We start from the raw sequence: 20,018 nt of genomic DNA, 5'->3' as shown, positions 1-20,018 counted from the left end.
AATGGGGATTATATAATCTGAATTGAAGTGGAAATATCCCAGGCAATGAAGCTGTCAGGAGTCTAAAATTAAGGAATTAAAAACAGCAGAAAAGCATTACAGGATTTATTGTGTGTATTAGAAAGAGAAGGCTAAATACACTGCAGCCTTTCCTTGAGTTTGAGATTTCATAAAGGTACAGAGAGGCAAGAACAATGATCCCATCAACATAAAAAGGATGGTACTATGAAAATCAGTGATGTGAGATGTAAATCCTCCTAACTGGAAAAAGCAGATGAGTCACAGAGGGTTGGACTGAAGTAAATAAAAGGAGCAATGAAAAGGATTTGGAGACAAGGAGAGCTGAAGTGGCTCAGAAAGCAGTTCTCCAACCAGAAGCAAGATGGGAAACAAAAATAAGATAGATAAATTTAGGGATGGATGCACTACAAAGGCGATTAAATACTAGTCCATTTTTAGTCTAACCAAGAAACCGTCTGGGACTTCCTACCAACATGCACACGAGACCCAAAGATAGCGCCCCTCTCCCCCACCCACACACCCAAAAAAGAAAACCAACACACACCTCGAAAGCCATTATCTGCTCTGTTCTCAAGTCCTCACTTTAAAAACATAAAACAAAATTTCCTACAAAACAATCTGGTAGTTTCCAACAATTTATTTCTTTTAGGCAAATTCCACATATTTTTCTGCTGTTTTCTCTTTAGCTCTCCCCTAGATAAATCCCAGAGGTATTCATAACCTCAGCTAAAGAAATTCTGGTTACACCACTGAACACAAGGAAAACCAGCAAACATAAGAGTCCATTACACTTAAAATACAAAAGAATTTTCAGTAAACCCAGTGTTCAAAAAGCCTCAATCTCTGCTCAACCAAAGAAATAAAAATTCATCCTATCCAAACCATATTTAATACTCATTACAGTGTAATTCCTTTGATTACACATTCTAAAAAAAATTAAAAGAATTATCTGTAGTTTAAGCAAACAAAATGTATACCCATTTCCCAGATGGACGAACAATTCCTGAACCATACCATCTGTACAGAATTGTATTAGTTCAACACAAAAAGGTACCCAAGAAAATGTTTCCCCGCACACACAAGGCCACAGAACACAGAGTGACAAGCAGCCAGCACTAGTACAAAGAATGAGGTGGCCAATGGGGTTTCCAGAAGAAACATTCAGCTTGCAGACTCCTCACAAAAGATTAAAAGAATCAAAGCCAGAAACCATGAGAACACCACAGAATTTACTACAGAGTGAGACGGGGGGAGCTTGTGGAGAAGAAGCTAATTGAAAGGTCTCTTTATTTGGAATTTAGAAGTTTGCCAGCTAGGCTAAGATTATGCTATCTTTGCAGGCAGTGGGGCACTTATGACTGGGGGACAGAGCTTGTTCTGCAGCACAGGTTGGGCGTGGAATTGCTTCAACTCCTCCAGCCAACTTCTGGTGGGAGAATTACATACAAATTCTCTGTCAAGTCTTTAAAAAGTTTTTCACAGTCCCCTGGGCATAAACAATCTTTATCAAGAAAGGGAAAAGTCCAGAGCTGATCAGTGAGTCTTCTTGGTTGAACCAAAGCCAGAGAAACCCATCACAGCTGCCATTTCATCATCCTCTTCAAATGTCAAGTCTTCCTCTGCTCTCCTCTTCTTCTCTCTCTGTTTTTCCTTTTTGTAGGCTTTGGCCTTTTCCTCCTGCAATACAAGGAAAGAAATGCAGTGTGATTCTAACTTTCTTATGCAGCAAACCCTTTTAGACAGAAGGTCTGGACACTATCAGTCAGTCTAATTTCTATCACCAACAAAGGGAGGCAGGATTATTTTCTGTCTGAAGAACACACAATGGATGGGAGGAAAATGGTGGACATGAAGGAGAACGGCCTCCCACAAGGAAAGACTACGGTCTGGTGATCCTAACAGGTAAATTACACCTAAGAGGATTGTACTGCAGTAGTGTTGTGTGAATATCAACTTCCCTTGGTAAACAAATGCCAAAGACTTAATCAGAAATCAACAAGGCAAAAGGAGAGTTGTTTGTAAACCAGGAGGCATTTCTCTTGTACTAATGCCCTGTTCCAACAGCTGTGGTGCCGAATGATGGCTACAGACTATGTCACTGTCTGAATGCTTTTGGTGCAGCAGAGTGACAGCTGCTCAGTGGAACATAAGCTGAGTTCCGAGTGGCTCAGGGGGGTTTTGGCTTCAAAGGGTTTTCATTGCTTTAATCATAATGTTTCATTCTATGAAGATTGCAGACTCTGGAACAGTGCCAGACTTGTGCTGGGAGGATGTAGAAGTGTGACTTCAACTCCAGCACCAACAGAAACTGCTGCTGAGTTGGGAGCTAAAGGTCTCAGTGTTTCCATCACCACCTGCATGTCTATGGCTTTAACTCTAATACAGGGATTTAGTCTAAAACAGACATACCCAGTAATATGTGACACCAAGAGCTGCTGCTTTTTATTTTATTTTATTTAATATGCAGATTTCCATCAGTTTTTAATCCAAGGAACTGCCTGCACCCCTAATATGTCTCTGCATTTGTATTTCCCTATAGAGATGAATAAAAATTCCTCAGGTTCATCAGCAACAAACCCTGCAATTGATCAGCTTTGTCCCAACCAAGCCAGTACAGGGCAGCCAGAGGCCCTGTTTTAGGATTCCATCAGTAGCTCTATGGATAACCCTTGCTGGAGACTAAAGCTCAGAGAATCTGAATACCAAGATGGGAGAGGAGCCTTATACACTCGGAGGTTTTTTTTTTTTGTAATGAGCATTCTTAGCAAATAAAAGCATCAAAGGTAAATGATGCTTTTTAACTCCCAGAAGCACTTTTCTGGTTATTTAGAAATGAAATTGGAGGCAAATCTTCATTACAGGGGTTTGCTTTTGCAATTTAAAAACATGTTACAGAGGGAGGGAAGTGACACAGGGCATTTGATTTTAACATAGTTCCTGTGTGCACACGTCCTAAAGCTCTGGCACTATTATGGTGGCACAGATGTAGTAAACTACATGGAAGTTCCTCTCCCACCTCAAAACCAGAAGCCATGGCACCACTACAAGGAAATATATGAAAAAAGTCAGCTTCAATTATCAGTTTCTGAGCCCTGGGATCACATGCAGGTTATGGGAGTTGAATATATTGAATGTAACGTATTCTTATCAGTCTTACTCTGCCTGTGAATGTGAAGACTACAGTTTTGTTTGAAAACAACTGCTGACAATTCAGAGAGAGAGGACTTTGTGGGTTGGAGAGACAACCTTATTTTAACCCCACAGAGATGCTGGTGTACTTGAAGCACCGACTGCCAACATTCTTTTCACATATGGGCACCATTTTTGTTTGATAGTTATACGTGTGGCGGCTTCCTTCAATGAAGGTGTCATTTCTTTCAGGTCATGCTGAATTGTGGTAATGCTGCTGTTGCCTCACCTCCTCTCTGAGCTCCTTCATCCTCTCCTCAAAGTCATAATCCTTTTGCTTCTCCTCCATTTTCTTTTTGTTTACTTCAAAACGTTTCTTCACTTGATCCAATGTGGAGCGCTCCACCCTCATGGACATGCCCAGATTCCTTTGATCTGGAGGGGACAGGAATGGACACGGCTATTACAGCAGCAGCCATGTTACTTCTATTTCAGTACCCATTAAACATCTGCAGACAGCTATTCCATGACCTAAAATTAGAAGTTGCAACACTCAGTGTCCTTTTCACCTCCTCCAATTCCCATTCCACTCCTATATACCCCCTTGCATCTATGTTTCCCAACCCATTCCCAATGCCACCATAGGGCCCAATTCACTGTTGCCCTCTACTCATTTACTCAAGTGCAAAGCAGATGTAAAATGCTGCTATCCTGATTTAGTAGCACTTTATGCCCTGCACCTTTTAGTGCAAAGTGGATAACAGTAAATCCAGCTCACAATGCACTCACTGCCAATGCTTCACAAGGGCCACCTGTGTAAGATCAGTTAGGGGAAAATGCTCCAGCAGTGATCTGCTCATAGAGCTCTATGATACCAGACAGCAAATTAGAGCTCCAGTCTCCATCTTAGTCCCTTGTTTCCATATTCGGCATAGTTTGCAGTGTCTGACAGATGATGGGTTTTAAAGAGACATCTCCACAATCTAAAACCTAATCAAATTTAAAATGTAAATTTAAGATCCACACCTGCTCTTGAGCCCTCAAACAAATTTGTGTGGATTTACAATCACCTGTATTTTTTTATTGTTTCTTTCTCTTCCATGTCTGTGTAAAAGACCCAAACAAACACCAAGAAGCAAACAAAACCATCAAAGATCAAGTTTGCAGATGACACAAAAATCAGGAAGTAGTAAATAAATGAAAAGGAAAAGTCATTGACTCAGAGCAATGGGGATCATTTGGTAAACTTGGTGCAAGCAAACAATATGCATTTTAATACAGCTAAATGTAATTGCATACAATGAAGAACAAAGAATGTAGGCCACACTTAGAGGATGGGGGACTTTATGCTGGGAAGCAGTGACTCAAAGAGATTTGGGGGTCATGGTGGATAATCAGCTGAACACGAGCTCCCAGTGTGACACTGTGGTCGAAAGAGCTAATGTGATCCTGGGATGCATAAAAAGGGAATTCTCAAGTAGGAGTAGATAGGTTATTTATCTCTGTATATGACACTGGTGCGACCGCTGCTGGAATACTGTGTGCAGTTCTGGTGCCCACAATTGAAGACAGATGTTGATAAATTGGACAGGATTCAGAGAAGAGTCATGAGAATGATTAGAGGATTAAAAAATATGCCTTACAGTGATAGAATCAAAGAGCTCAATCTATTTAGCTTAACAAAGAGAAAGTTAAGGGGTGACTTGAGTAACTTCAAGGGGGACAAATATTTATTAATGGGCTCTTCAGTATAAGCTGAGAAAGGTATAACACAATCTAATGGTTGGAAGCTGAAGCTAGACAAATTCAGACTGGAAATAAGGTGTAAATTTTTGACAGAGACAGTAATTAACCATTGAAACAATTTACCAAGGGTTGTGATGGATTCTCCATCACCATTTTTAAATCACAATTGGATGTTTTTCTAAAGTATCTACCCTAGGAAATATTTTGAGTACATTCTCTGGCCAATGTTATACAGGAGGTCAGACTTGATCACAATAGTCCCTTCTGGCCTTGGAATCTATGAATGAAACAGGGGAAGCCAGGCTTTTGACAGCATTTGGTACAGAAGCAGTTTCATCATGTAAACAAAAAAGAAGGATGGGAGAGAAATGTATTTGTCTCATCTTTCAGTTATAATAATCTTAGGTGGTACTTATAATAATAGTAAAAAAATATTTACACAAAAGTGTGACAAGTTACCATCATGGCACCTTTAAAGAAACAGGTCAACCTCTGCACCATCCCAGATATTTTGAAATGTCAGGTGTTCTGAATGGAGATTCAGCTCTGTCCTATCCACCAAGGGTGCAAGTGACTAGAGAGGTGTAGACTGTTGATGTGGGAGATGCTGCTTATCAGAATTAAGTTCTGCCATGCAGCAGACCTCCACAGTTATGACGGGACAAAAAGGAAAAAAAAACCAGTGGCATTTTGTAGAAGCAGGGAATTTCTAGTCATTGATAAAATGCAGGCAGCAAGATTAAAGAGCTACTCATCCTCCCATGAAACACCAAGATAAATAATTATAAATAACTAATTCAGAGAGACTGTATAGGGCAGATTCAAATTTCTCTATAACAAGTGGAGCTGGTTGTGAACAAGTTTCCACGTGGCAGTGTTTTCAAAGCACTTATGCTTGGCCGATTCACCATGCATTCTCGGCTTCCTGCCGCCATACTGCCAGACAGTCTGCTGCCCGTCTGGGACCCTCCTTGGGGCAGCAGATTGCTTTAGAACCACCACTGCCAGCAGCAGCTGTTCTGGATCAGTAACAAGCTCAGGTATAAGAGTGCTGTATCTCTGAAATCAACTTCAGGGTGCTCCAAAGATACTAGGCAGTTTCATTTTGCAGACAACTTTATGGATTAGATCAATTGGTCTCAAACGTCATTCTGTGAATGAATTTACACAAGAGAGACCGCTTTGCGAACCACCTCCCATCCCAACCAGCAAATCCCTCAGGATCTTACAAAAAGGATAGAGTTTAATAACATGTGAGGATATCACAGTCAGGAAATAAAAGTGTCCTAGGATATCTACTTCCAAATTCTATTTAAATGTAGATCCATCCCCCACCACCTGACCCCAATGTGTGTCAGATATATAACTCTATTCCTAATAGTGCCACTTCTAAATACATTTCAACAGACTACAATGGTTTATTCTCAACACTCCTTTAAAAATTTAATTTTTCTTTCTGGTTTTTCTTGTTTCTCATCTCAATAGGTTTCGTTAGACAAATTTTGTATTCTCTTCATTTTTCCATATTCAGACTTCCCACCTTCTTTCTTCCCTCTGATTCCTTATGTTTGTCTCCTCCCCCAGTATTCCCCTATGATTTTCTCTCATGCCTTTAACTCCCAAGGATTGGGCAACTGGCCCAAAAATTATCCCAGACTACAGTCCCACTCCAATAGCTTACCTTTCGTGTACAACAGAAGTTACAAAATTCAGATTTATTACTATACAATACAAGGAAGACTCAAATATATATACTTGCTGTTGTAAACTCATGGGGTGAAAATGTTCATGGCTGATGAATGCACAGTTGAAACTTTCTAGGAGAGTGAGATTGCCTCATTTCAACTCTCATCCTTCACCAATATGAAGGAAGCGGATCCATAGACAATTCAAATACTTTGATGACCCCACAGTGGTTCATGAATTCAGAGGTTCTCAAACTGTGATTAAGGGATTTCCAGTGAGTAGGATGCTTGTCCCTAGCTAAGATGAAAAGGTTCCAGAACCCAAGTGTATAAACGGACCCCACCCAGAATCAGTACTAATTAAGCAAAGAATCCCATTCAAACTGTGCAAATTTGGACTGCACAGAATGTAGCCCCTTCTAAAGAGGTGTCATTCATAATCTTGCTCAGAGAGTTAAGAGCATGCATGGCACCATGACACTGCACCAAGACACAAAATCTGGCTGATACACTAGTTGCTTCCTGATGAGCTGCATTGTCTCTAACTCCTTGAATAGGTCAAGCAGCAGCAATTCCAGTCCCTTTGAGGAACCCAGAGTTGCTGTGTGAAAGTCAAACTTTGAATAGGCTCCAACGGCAATTTCTCTGCATTCACTCAGCTTCTGAAACTTAGGCAGATTGCAAGAGATCTTGAGCCACTTATTTGACAACTGGCTGACTGAGCCAAAATTATCCTAAGTGCAGACAGACTTGAAGACTGTGCCTTCTGAAGTGAACAGCCACCACAGATAAATATGCTGGGGCTTTGGAAAATCCAAAATAGTCATACCTTGAATTGGAAATGCTTGTTGCTGAACTGGAACTTTGGACATTACCAGAGTCTTTTTCCTTATAGAAATATGAAAATAAATGTCTGAGAGAGCACATTAAACATGTGCAGTGAAATAATGGAAAGACTATTTGACAGAGAAACTGTGTAAGACTTAAGTTTTAATGAATTCGTTTAGCTTTTTATGAGAGAGATATGACAAAGGCCCTCACTCTATTTTAAGGACTTAAAAAGAAAAATACCAAATCAGGGAATAGAAGCCTTTGTCTTTGAACTCAATAGACACTGTTTCCATAGCACGAATCTTTAAAAGGGAATTTTCCCCCCACAGCATCAACTTGTGAGAAAGACCCCTAAAAAGAGAGAAAAAATACAAATCAACTTCCCTTTCCCATAATTTATAGCACCCATTCATCTGATTGAAATGGAAAATGTAATATGAAGCAATTTATGCTCAAAAAGTATTATAAGGGAACAGATGAAGAAGGAAACAATTTGGGGCTTTTACAGATGCCAGGAAACCTGCTCTTTGACAGAGGAATAATGGCTTTGAGGTAGCAAGTGCTCTCTATGAAAATGGGATTTACAGGATTTACACTGCAACTATCTCCCTCTTCAAATGCAAAAGAGATCCACAAGGGAAAAAAGGGACAATTGATATATGGGTCTTTGGAACAAGAAGGATGAAGATCTATCTATCTACACACTTATATGGCTCTCACCACTGTATATCATTCAAGTACTCCAAAAATATGATTCAATTTGACCAATTCATTTCCTTTACTATTGCTGGTACTGTGGCCAGATGAGCCTATAACTTCCTAGCTAGATCCAAAAGATCTTTATTACTGGGTCAGCAACCTTTTTGTTCTCTGTACACTTAAGAATGTATAAAAAATTCTGAAACTTTTCATTTTGGGCTACAGAGAGGGGAAGGTCCAGAGCCTTGGTCATCTAAATCAGTGGCTCTCAATCTTTCCAGACTATCGTACCCCTTTCAGGAATCTGATTTGTCTTGCATACCCCCATATTTCACCTCACTTAAAAACTACTTGCTTACAAAATCAGACAAAAATATTAAAGGGTTAAAACACAATATTACTGAAAAATTGCTTACTTTCTCAAATGTGCAAGACAATCCTCCATTTCCTCTTCTTATTCCCCAGTTTTTAATCAATTCCTTCTTTTTAGGAGAAGGGAATCTAAAAGTAATATGGGAATTAGAAATAGAACCTCGCTCTAAGGACTTTCTCCCTAGAATACTCAGAGGATGTTGAAGCCAGTTACAGCACAGACCATGTTTATGATGAATGAAAACTGTCACAGCATCTTAAAATGGTGGTGTTTGTCACTCTTGTATGACACTGCACCAGACATAAAAGCAGCACATTGGGAAGGGGACTTATTAATGAAAGTGGTGCTTTTTAAGGTCAGTTCCTTGAACAATGCCAAAAGTATGTTTCTGTTCACTTGGATTGATCAGATCTTTCTGTGTGCCTATGCTCCACATCAGTGTCAGATTATACTAATCCCTTAAAAACTATACATCTACATTCCAGCTGCAAAGTCAGATCAACAGATCCTTCACTTTTAGAGAATAATAAGGGTTCTCATCCACAACCACTAAAATTTCTACCTTTAGATAGTGTAAAAACTTGACTGGTGCAGACTGGGAAACTAGATCCAAGAAGTCACCTCACACAGAAGGATGAGTTGTCAAAACCTTTAAGAATTGATGAAACTACCACTGGTAACTTCCTCAGAACAGAGGGGTTCTCATGATTGAGGATTACTTAGATTGAGAACTCTTTGACTTATCACTTTGGACTAGGGTGTTGAGATCTCCTTTCCCACCACTTTTTTTCCATAGCAACAAATGGAAAAATCAAAGATTCTTGGTACTGTCCCGTCCTCCTTCACTTCCAATCTAAGGTGATGGACCCCAACTCTGCCCCCTGCTTCTTTGGATAAAACAATATCTATGCCAGCCTTGATGATGATAGGCTCTGATTAATGTCTGGACAATGCTGACCTCAAAGGCAGAGAACACAGGCTCTCACCAGAGGGCTTAGCTATTGATGAATTAATCATCTTTGAAGAGTAAGGGCATGGAATCAAATCCTCCTCTATCAGGAAGACCTCTTTTTCCACCCTCTATCATGTTTTTAGGGAGGACAAAGCCACACAGGATGAACAGCTGCTAGAACAGTACTTCTCTCCTAAGCACTCTACTCACTAATGTGCTGATCTGCAGTAGACATTATACCCAATTATAAAATAGGAAAGCTAAGCCAATGTTAAATTTACATTAACCATAATAAGATGAAGTTGAGAGAACCTGAGTTCCCACCTCCATGAATGATCACACAAATAGAAAAAGGAAATGACAACTGGTCCAGAGGGTGAGGGGGTAGCTTTTTATACCTCATGCCCTGGAATCTTTCAACCCTACCGAGGCACAAGCACCTCCTGAATGGTTGTGCTGCTATCACAACAGGAGCCCAGCACATGTCTTGCACAGTTTGGTGCTACAAGTCAATTCAATAATTCTTTTTCATAGCCCTCATATCTCTTCATCTTCAAATGAATTTTATAAACATAAACTAGTTAATCCCCACAACATTCCTGTGCATTTGATCCATGTTTTAGACATGGGGAAACAGGCACAGGTTAAGTACCTTGCTCAGAGCCATAGAGGGAGTCCAGGTTAGAGCTCAAGAATTCATTATGTTCTGACCACATCCCGCTAAGAAAGAGATTCAGGCATGAGGAGACATATTACTATTCCTTCCTTAGGCATTTCTTTCCAACATTGAAACTCCAATGATATTTATCACCTATTCTGAAAGGTCCCAGAGGAACTTGATAGCTTGCTGACAATGGGGTTCTATGACCACAGAAATTCTGAAGCATTTTCTCACTCCCAATCTAATGAAGGGCATAACTGTTGCAATTTCTCCTGAGCTCATTTCACACCAGTGGTCTCCAGCACCATACAGAAGTTGTTAGGAGATAACCAGTCAGCATTTTCCGTGGCCTTCTCCAGCAAATGTTGAGTAAATCCTAGTATCAAAAGCATTTATTTTAACAGATGCCAACACTTGGCACTGTAGACCCTGGCCACACAGAAGGAAGTAAATTTGGTAGGGGAAAGCTTGTAACAGTATTTTTGCGACACGGCAACACATGGCATAGAGAAAATAAGTTATCCTTACGCTTTTTGCCATTGATATGATCCAAGAAGTTGATGGAGTCTTTCACCACACAGTCACATACGTTACAGTAGTATCTAGGGAGAAAGAGAGAAGGCATCATCTCCAAAGCTGAAGACAAAATTCACCCTGCAGGAATTTTCCTTTCATGCCAATTAGAGAAATTCATCTGGACTCACTGGTTAAATTCCAGGCAGCAGCACTAGACTCAAAAATACTGCACAGAGAGAAAGCTAGAATGTTGGATAGTACTACTGAGCATTCAGAAATATGGTAAATATATTCCCGTATTACACAGGAGCATTTAACTGTATTGTTTGGACTCTGATAAGTCACTACCAGAAGAATAAATCTTATTCTGGGATAGTAGCTCCTCCCCCAGGGTAAAAGGGAAGTTATCTACAACAAAGAGTCCCAGAAACAATGTGAGCTAGAAGGATCACCACCCACTTCCTATAAAGTCTGGAGTGATTGCTTCCAGATCTTACTTCCCACAACATTTTGACATGCATTGAGAGAAGAGCTGGAAGAGAAACTCGCCCATTTTTGCAGTAGTATGATAGCTTATTTTTGCTTTCAATCAGCCCCTTTCGAAGAGGAAGCCCCTTCCCTCCCATCCATGCATTTCTCTTTTGCTACCTTCTTCTGACAACAGGCCACTGAAATGCTTATTATTACTCTGGGCTATCTTTTAAACTCCTTCTTCCAGAGACTTGATGGCTCAGGATATTGGGGATGGATTAAGGAGCCTTTCACTAGCTCAAATTTGATCCCTGTCGATAGTAACCAAAAGTCATCATTACAGCAGAGGCCTTTGGAGATTTCTGTGAAGCAAAGTGGGCTCACCCCAATTCCTAGTGGCCAAGTATCGAGATCACAAAAGCATCTCAATATGCAGTAACTGACTTCTTATTGCCAGTCTTAGCTGGGAGCCAAAGATTGACCAGACTACAGAGATTGCCTAAAGGATGTTTCCAAAGTGTCATTGAGAAACACTGATGTGGGATGGCAAGGGAGGAGGAAGCTTGCACTTCTGGCTGTAATTCCAGAAAGTTAATTTCCAGATTTAACAAAAATATAGAAGCTGGTGGAAGTTGCTGTAACTAAAAAGTATTCCTCCTGTGTTGTTGAGAAGGTACAAAGACTAGCACTCTGTATGGGTTCCTTGTTTCGCCTTGGCCCTACTTGCACGTAACACTGTCCCAAGAATCTCTTTGTAACATCTGAACACATGAGAAAAAAAATAAAAGTGCCTTACCCTCCCATCTCTGACTGAGGGGTAGTTTTGGTGATGACAATGGTTTTCCCCAGCTTGGATTCAAGATCCACCTTGTAGTCTCGGTGCCGCAGAAGCTCTCTCTTGACAGGCTGAACTGGTTTGCCTAAAAACATAACCAAAACCAAACGCACAATGGAACTTCTTCAGAAAATTTGGGAACCTATAACAATGGATCACAAGTTGCCTGGTGCCCATTGAGAACCATTGGGCCATCTTGTTTATGCCGGGATTCCATTTTTTAAAGAGTAATACTTCCCTGCATTGTAAGGAACGGTAGAGTAAGTGACAGTTTATAATTAAAAAGATTACTAAAGAATCCCCAATTGGGCCACCCTTTGAGCATTTCCCATTTCCAGATGTTGATCATTCCTCCACCTCTATATGGAATAGAACAGGGAAGGAATAAGGTAGGTACGTACACGTACACACAAGATTATATTCTATGGCAAGCAGAGAAAATGGAACAGAGGACAGACAGGCCCTGAATTCCTATTATTTCCCTTTAGTAAGTTACTTCTAGCTGCTCTCCCTCTCACACTCAAAGGGGCTGGATAACTCACTGCAAGACAGAGTCTGCCTGGAGTCAGTGCACACTCACCATCTTTCTTCTCTCTCTCTTCCGTGAGCCGTTTCTCTGCAAGTTTCTCATATTCATCTTTATCCCACTTCCGACGGAAGTCCAGGTTTTTAGTCTGCGAGGGAAACAAAATGTGAAGATTTACTGCACAACTCCACTAGCAACAAGAAAAGACTGATTCTGGATGAAGCCAGAATTATATGGTTTGTTGGGCCATGGTAACAAGCAAGCGCACTAAACTGCACTCCAATGCCCCACAGCCAAGAGTAGAAGGTCTGGTATCGGAAAACTACACTTTGCAGTTGTACAGCACCTTTCAGCAGAGGATTTCATGGCTTTGCACAAACCAAAGCTTTGTGAGCTCTTGGGGATTATCATCTCATTTTTCATTTATGGAAACGGACAAATAAGGAGGTTTTAAAAAATTATTGAAACACATGTTTACAAGTACCAGGTGAGAAAGCCCAATAATAAAGAAAAAGTGACATTTCTCTCACCAAAGTAAATTAAATCTGAATCCACAAAAGACTGTGCTAATAAACATACTAAGACTGAGATACTCTTGAGAGATTAATGTGCACACAATTGTGTGTGCACATGTCTATACCTGTACATACAAAATACATGATGATGTGGTACAGAGGTTTTATCAACATGATTTTGAGATGGATGCCCTATTCACAAGAAACAAAGCCAAAGTGAGTTATACAGATTATTCCAACTAACTGTAGCATACACAGAATACAAGTTAGAAAAACTGAGCATTTTTTAAAAAAATAAACAGATCAGGCACTGTTTTTATATCCCTCCAATTGTAAAGCCCAGATCCCAGAGACACCAGGAGACCAACTGCATATGATTTCCAGTGAGCAATGACCCCTTAAGAATAAACCTAGAATAGATCTTCCATGCATAAACATTTCCCATTTATAGTTGTTTCCCTGGTCCTTCCAGGACTAGAAGTGACTGTTGGCTTTCAATGGGAATTTTATTGACTTAAACCAGGATTAAAATCCCTCCATTCCACTTTTTAATTATTCAATTTGGTCTGATTTGATCACATTCAGACTGATTTGATCAGGTGCAAACCACAGAAGATTCACTAAAGGCAGTAGTCAACTCCAGAGTGGTGCCTTACCCACACCATCTCAAGTAGCTAACTTCCCTGTTTTACCATTGATTTATTGAAGTGCAGGATCAGAAGGGACCTCAAGGTCATCTAGTCCCAATCCCCTGTACTCTGGGCAGAACTATGTAATAACTAGACCATCCCTAACAGGTATTTGTCTAACCTGTTCTTAAAAACCTCCAATGACAGATTCCACAACCTCCCTAGGCAATTTGTCCCTGTGCTTAACTGCCATGACAGTGGCTTCAGTTGCCCTTCTTTGCTGCAATCTAAGACCAGTGCTGCTTATCCTATCCTCCGAGTTTAAAGAGAACAATTTTTCATCCCCTTCCTTGTAACAACCTTTAATGTTCCCCTCTGCCTTCTCTTCTCTAGACTAAACAAACCCAATCTTTTCAATCTTTCCTCATACATCATGTTTTCTAGCCCTTTAATCATTTTTGTTGCTCTCCTTTCTCCAATTTGTTCACATCTTTCCTGAAATGTGACACTCAGAAAGAACTGGACACAAAACTCCAGATAATGCCTTAGTTCGGAGTAGAGCAGAAGAATTACTTCTTGTGTCTTGCTCGCTACGCTCATGCTAATACATACCAGAATGACACTTGCCTTCCCCCCCCCTTTTTTTTTTGGCAAGAGTGTTACACTGTTGACTCATATTTAGCTTGTGATCCACTATAACACCAATATCCCCTTTCCACAGCACTCCTTCCTAGGCAGTCATTTCCCATTCTGTGTGTGTGCACAATTGATTGTTCCTTCCTGAGTAAAGTACTTTGCATTTGTCCTTATTGAATTCCATCCTATTTACTTCACACTACTTCTCTAGTTTGTCCAGATCATTTTGAATTTTAATCCTATTCTCCAAAGCACTTGCAACCCAACCCCGCTTGGTATCATCTACAAACTTTTAAAAATGTACTCTCTATGCCATTATCTAAATAATTTATGCAAATATTGGGTAGAACAAAACCGAGGACCGATCCATGTGCGATCCCCCTCACTATGCCCTTCCAGCTTAACTGTAAGCCACTGATAACTACTCTCTGAGAAAGGTTTTCCAACCAGTTATGCACCAACCTAGTTTGTTTATGAGAAGGTCATGCAAGCCTTACTGAAGTCAATATACATCACATCTACCAATTCCCCCTTATCCACAAGGCTTGTTATCCTGTCAAAGAAAGCTATTAGATTGGTCTGACACAATTTGTTCTTGACAAGCCCATACTGATTGTTACTTGTCACCTTATTACCTTCTAGGTGTTTGCAAATTGATTGCTTGATTATTTGCTCCATTATCTTTCCAAATACTGAAATTAAACTGACTTGTCTGTAATTCCCCGGGTTGTTCTTACTCCCCTTTTTATAGATGGGCACTATATTTGCCCTCTTCCAGTCCTCTGGAATCTCTCCAGTCTTCCATGAGTTTTTGAAGATAATCACTAATGGCTTGGACATCTCCTCAATCAGCTCATTGAGTATTCTAGAATGTATTTCATCAGGCCCTGCTGACTTGAAGGCATCTAACTTGTCTACATTTTTAACGTTTACTATCCTTATTTTGGCCTCTGATCCTACCTCATTTTCACTAGCATTCACTATGTTAGACATCCAATTTTTGGTGAAAACTGATGAAAAATCATTTAGCACTTCTGCCATTTCAGCATTTTCTGTTATTGTTGCCCCCCCCCATTGAGTAACAGGTCCAACCTGTCCTTGGTCTTCCTCTTGCTTCTAATGTATTTGTAGAATGTTTTCTTGTTATCCTTCATGTCTCTAGCTTATTTAATCTCATTGTGCCTTGGCCTTTCTAATTTTATCCCTACATGCTTGTGTTGTTTCTTTGTTTATATTCATCCTTTGTAATTTGACATAGTTTCCTCTTTTTGTAGAATGCTTTTGAGTTTCAGATTATTGAAGGACTCCTGGTTAAGCAAGCATGGTCTCTTGCCATACTTACTATCTTTCCTACACAGTGGGATAGTTTGCTCTTGTGCCCTTAACGTCTCTTTGAAAAACTGCCAACTCTCTCTATTTTTCCCTTTAGACTTGCTTCCCATGGTATCTAACCTACCAACTCCCTAAATTTGCTAAAGTCTGTCTTCTTGAAATCCATCATCTTTATTCTGTTATTTTCCCTCCTACAATTCCTTAGAATCATGAACTCTATCATTTCATGCTCACTTTCACCTTAACCCAGCCTGTGAGAGGTGGAAAAAGAGAAAGAGTTGCAGCTCAGGATAAGAGTGGAGATAGTTCAAGTTGAAATGGTGAACTGATGAGCAGAATGCAAATGGGGTTTTAAATCACTCAACTGCTTATATTTTTGTTTTTTTACAGTTTGTATTGGTAGGCTATGCAATCTTAACTCAAAGTTCACTACTTTTTTGGTGGGAAACACAAGCCAGGAGCATAACCAAGAGTGAGATAAATTTTATTTTAAGTAGCCAATTAATTTTAATATGCTATTACATTTACCATCATGGGCTATTCTAATCAGTAAGTATTCCATCTCATGTATCCACTCTCTGTATGTGCAGTTATATACTCCCTTTGCTCCAAGAAATAGGTGTTTCTTTACTAGACCCAACACCCAGATGGGTATCAGTAAGGAACACCGACCAAGGAAGAGGTTCATAAAAGTTTAGACATTTCATTTTGTAAAAAAACCACACACTACCTCTGACAGATGATTAGGATCAAATATATATTATTCTCCAATTTTATTTTGCAATGGCAAAGGTGTCAACATTTGAAATCCCACTGCATACTTTTAATTTCACATTGATAAAAAGAAAAAAGTTTCTGTGAATAGCTCACAGCTGCGGAACAAAAAATAAACACTTTATACCCTCAGCACATAATACCTTTTCCTTGCTTAGCCAAATGAAGAGTCCAATCATGATCCAAAGAAAATAAAAAATAAACTCATTTGAAATTATAGCGACAGTACAATCATTCAAAATTTCCCCCTCCTGACAAACCTTAGAATGGAATTAACAATCAGTAATAGAAATAAAAATGTCTTGAAGATGAATAGAAACTTCTCATTTATTCCCAGAGCTTCTTAAGCATTTTAAACATGTCACAACTAAGATTATTATTAGCCTCCCATGTAAGAAAAAAGGGAAATTCACAAAGTGCAAATTTGTATGTTTTGTGGTCTCTTTCAGACTACTAGATTCTCCCACATAAAAGCAGTATTATCATGAACCAAAGTTGGTTGGAGCCTGAAGAGAAGGCAATTTCACTGCTACTTCACTCTCTTTTTATAATAAAAGGTATGTAGTCTTTTGAAGATATTTTACCAGTGTCCCATGGCCAGATACAATGAAATGAATCAGAGCTAACTTCTGATCTATCTGTAACAACGGCTTACCTAGTGATTCTAAAGGAACATGTTCAGATTGATCAAACAGGGGATGGAGGTTTCTGCAAGCCCCTAAATCTTTATCTTAACAACTTATTAGAGGTTATAGAAGATATTTTCCCCAATAGATGACATCTGCTAAGGACTGAAAAGTACCTGAGTTCATTGTAGAACACAGAAGTTGAATGGCTTGCTGAATGTGACATAGCAAGACAGAGACAAAGCTGAGAATAGAACCCAAGAGTCCTGATTCTAGTCCCATTTTTTAATGAATGAACACCACACCCACCTACCAGGAGTAGAATTCATGGGCCTGTCTCCTGCGCTAACCATTAGATCATACTGCCTCTTGAATGTTCCATTTGTCTTGCTCACTTTCCACTATGCAACTCAAAGTGATGGAAAGCTTTGACAAGGAAGAAGAAAAATATATACACAAGCCCCAGTGGTGCTAAAGCTAACAGCTACCTCTTTGGCATTATCTTTGTTTGTTAAAACAACAGTCTTGATCTCCAGTTAGCAAGTAGTTTTAATGAATGCCACCAGCCTTATCCCCAGTGCTCCTTTCATTCAGTTTCAACCCAAAGCCCTGAAGGGTTTTTACGCAACCAGAATGGCCTCCTCACAACCACATAGCATGGATTCAGCAACTTAAACTGAGTGTTGGGATAAGTGAGAAGCAGTCTAAGACATCAGGAAGAATGTGGTCTAGGGGAGTGAGGTTTCTCCACTTCGCAGACGGGCAAGGAACAATGAAGATCTTTCCACACAGTAACAGTAATACAAGAGCCAATCTGGAAGCTGTCATTTCTTTCACAGATCCAGGGACAGAGGGCTAAAACGGAAAAAAAGAGGCGAGAGACACACAGGGTAGGAACAAGGGAAGACAGCAGCAATGTGAGAAATTTGGAAATCTTATCCCCAAGCCCAGAGACATAGCAACTTACACCCCCAAAAAACATAGCTCAGAATCTAAGAGATCTGTCTGAATTTATAGGGAGAGGTTCCTCAGCTCAAGGATTTTCGAGGGACATAAGTCTCTCTATTTCCAGGCTTGGGGATAAAATAGCCAAATCTCTTGGAGCTGCTCTGCTTGAAGTTTAGCAAAAATAGTCTCTTCTACTTGGAAGAATGAAGATCTTTGCCCAAGTGCATTTTTGTGGGGGAGCGTCGCCTCCTTCTACTTTCGGCTCAGAAGAACAGGGTTTCTCTGGGTTTTGAGTGGGACAGAGAATGATGTCTCTCCTCTGCTCATGACAGGTTTTGATTTAATTTTGTTTTTGAGGGGAGAGGGAAGACAGTGGTGAATTCTTCTTTTGTATCTTTTTATAGGACCAAGTTGGAAGAAGTAACCCCAAATCATTTCCTTTCCCCCTCTCTCAGCACTACCATTTTCAACATAGACAATAACCTGCTAAATGTCTACTACTGCAATTCTCAAAATGCAGACTCTCACTAAACAACTGATGCACCCATATACATGGATGACTTAAGCATGCTGTCATCCACATAGGTCTCTCTAAGCATTTACACCTACTAGAAACATTACAACACATCAACATTAAAGGTCAACATAGATAAAATAAGAGTTCTGATCTTTCAAGCATAGCCACAAAACAAAAAGGTTTTGTAATAAAACTGAAATGTATGACATCTTAAGTTACATATACTTAAACCTGATGATGAAGTGGTTGAGGGGATTTCAAACTAGTTATAAAAGCATTAGAGAAACCCCTGCAAGACCACAAAGAAACCACTAGATAGATACAATCACCTAATGAAGTTATATCACCCATTCTACTACTAAATAAGGATGCAAGTCTTGTGCCATTACGTATACTTTTCTGACAAAGTTGGGTCAAACCCCTACATATAAGCCCTTACACCTGCAGTCCAGCTAACAAATTCTGCTTGTACAGTGGAACAGGAGTCACACAGCAAAAGAAAGATGTTCTTCACCCTTGTTAGTATTAAAAAAAACCCCACAACCATGCACTTCTGGCTCCATCTCGGCTATAGAGCAGCAACAATCTTACTGCAAAGCAGTGAAGGAGCAAAACCCAACTCTGAATAAGCACATAATCCATTCATAACTCCAGTCCCACAACTCACCAACACTAACCTCCAACCAACCAAGGAAACTTCTCCCAGAATAACTGAACTGAACAGCGACCAGGACACTACATCAAAACCCAGAACCCGAATTCATGTGTCTGGAAAAAATAGATCAAAGTCCACATGCTACAGGCCACCAGCTCCCTGCCCAGAATCACCGTGCCAACAGACACCTGCCCACCACCACCCGGGAAAAGCTAATGTAGACTCCGTCCAAACACGACTCCTGGCCATGCACTGGCGGCGGCGGCCGCTGACTGAGACACACACACGGCACACACACGACACACACTCTGTCCGCCAGAGAAGAGACAGAGCCACAGCGGGAGCGCCCGGCCCGTGCCTCAAGTGACCGGCCACGAGCAAGGACTTTCCAAGCACCAGAGGCAACAACAAACTGCGCCGAGCCCCCGGGTCGGTGGGGGGGGGGGGGGAGGAGCGAGCCAGAGTCTGGGGCCTGGGATCGAGCCAGAGCCCGGGGAGTGGCCCCAGGCGGAAGGCGGCACAGAGCATCTCGGCGAGGGTCTCCGGGGCCCTTCACCACGGCTCTCTCCCTGGGCTCGGGGTTCAGGGTCTCTGCTCGGGAGGGGTGCTTAGGATACGGGGCACAGCTCCCCACCCAGGCCGGAAGGGGGAACAACCCCCAGTCTTCCCTGGAATGGGACGGCCCGGCTCCCCCGACCCCTCCTCAGCACCTACCCCGCTGCCCGACGCCATGCTGAACGTGTGAAGTGAATTGAATAAGGAACCAGAAAATGTCGTACTCCGGCAGCAATAGTCGTAAAGTGAGACAGTCCTCCCGAGTAACATAGAGTGGCGGCCGCGTTAACTAGAGCGTAACTTCGGCCTCTGTGATAGATGAGGCCGGTGGCGGATGTTCAGGGTGTTGGCTGGGTGCTTGCGGTTGGTGTATGAGCTTATTTTTT

The 20,018-nt window shown here is 40.8% G+C and overlaps 1 protein-coding gene and 1 long non-coding RNA gene across 2 annotated transcripts in view; one reads left to right on the top strand and one right to left on the bottom strand.

Annotated features, from left to right (window-relative positions):
- The window catches only part of LOC137165597 (uncharacterized), a 17,974-nt gene extending 15,621 nt beyond the window's left edge, over positions 1–2,353 (top strand). Inside the window, exons 3-4 of the long non-coding RNA XR_010923428.1 lie at positions 1,748–1,923; positions 2,252–2,353. This is a non-coding gene — a long non-coding RNA (uncharacterized lncRNA). The remainder of the gene's footprint in view (positions 1–1,747; positions 1,924–2,251) is intronic.
- ZMAT2 (zinc finger matrin-type 2) lies at positions 91–20,018 on the bottom strand. Its single transcript, XM_067566905.1, has 6 exons — positions 19,792–20,018; positions 12,500–12,593; positions 11,881–12,004; positions 10,626–10,699; positions 3,440–3,585; positions 91–1,698 (listed from the first exon to the last, which is right to left on the bottom strand). Exons 1-6 carry the CDS (start codon positions 19,900–19,902, stop codon positions 1,555–1,557), a joined length of 693 nt encoding a protein of 230 aa, XP_067423006.1. The 5' UTR covers positions 19,903–20,018; the 3' UTR covers positions 91–1,554.

Source organism: Emydura macquarii, unplaced genomic scaffold, assembly GCF_026122565.2.
Source record: "Emydura macquarii macquarii isolate MOO-44397 ecotype Brisbane River unplaced genomic scaffold, CSIRO-AGI_Emac_v2 contig_2768, whole genome shotgun sequence".
Classification (NCBI taxonomy): Eukaryota; Metazoa; Chordata; order Testudines; family Chelidae; genus Emydura; species Emydura macquarii.
This window is presented reverse-complemented; position numbering and strand designations above follow the sequence as displayed.

Excerpts from the sequence above, each read along its gene's own strand:
- ZMAT2 (XM_067566905.1), bottom strand. The coding sequence starts at position 19,902 with ATGTTACTCGGGAGGACTGTCTCACTTTACGACTATTGCTGCCGGAGT. Across the intron at positions 12,594-19,791 it reads GCATGGCGTCGGGCAGCGGG|ACTAAAAACCTGGACTTCCG; the intron begins GTAGGTGCTGAG and ends TTTCCCTCGCAG. Across the intron at positions 12,005-12,499 it reads AGAGAGAGAGAAGAAAGATG|GCAAACCAGTTCAGCCTGTC; the intron begins GTGAGTGTGCAC and ends TTATGTTTTTAG.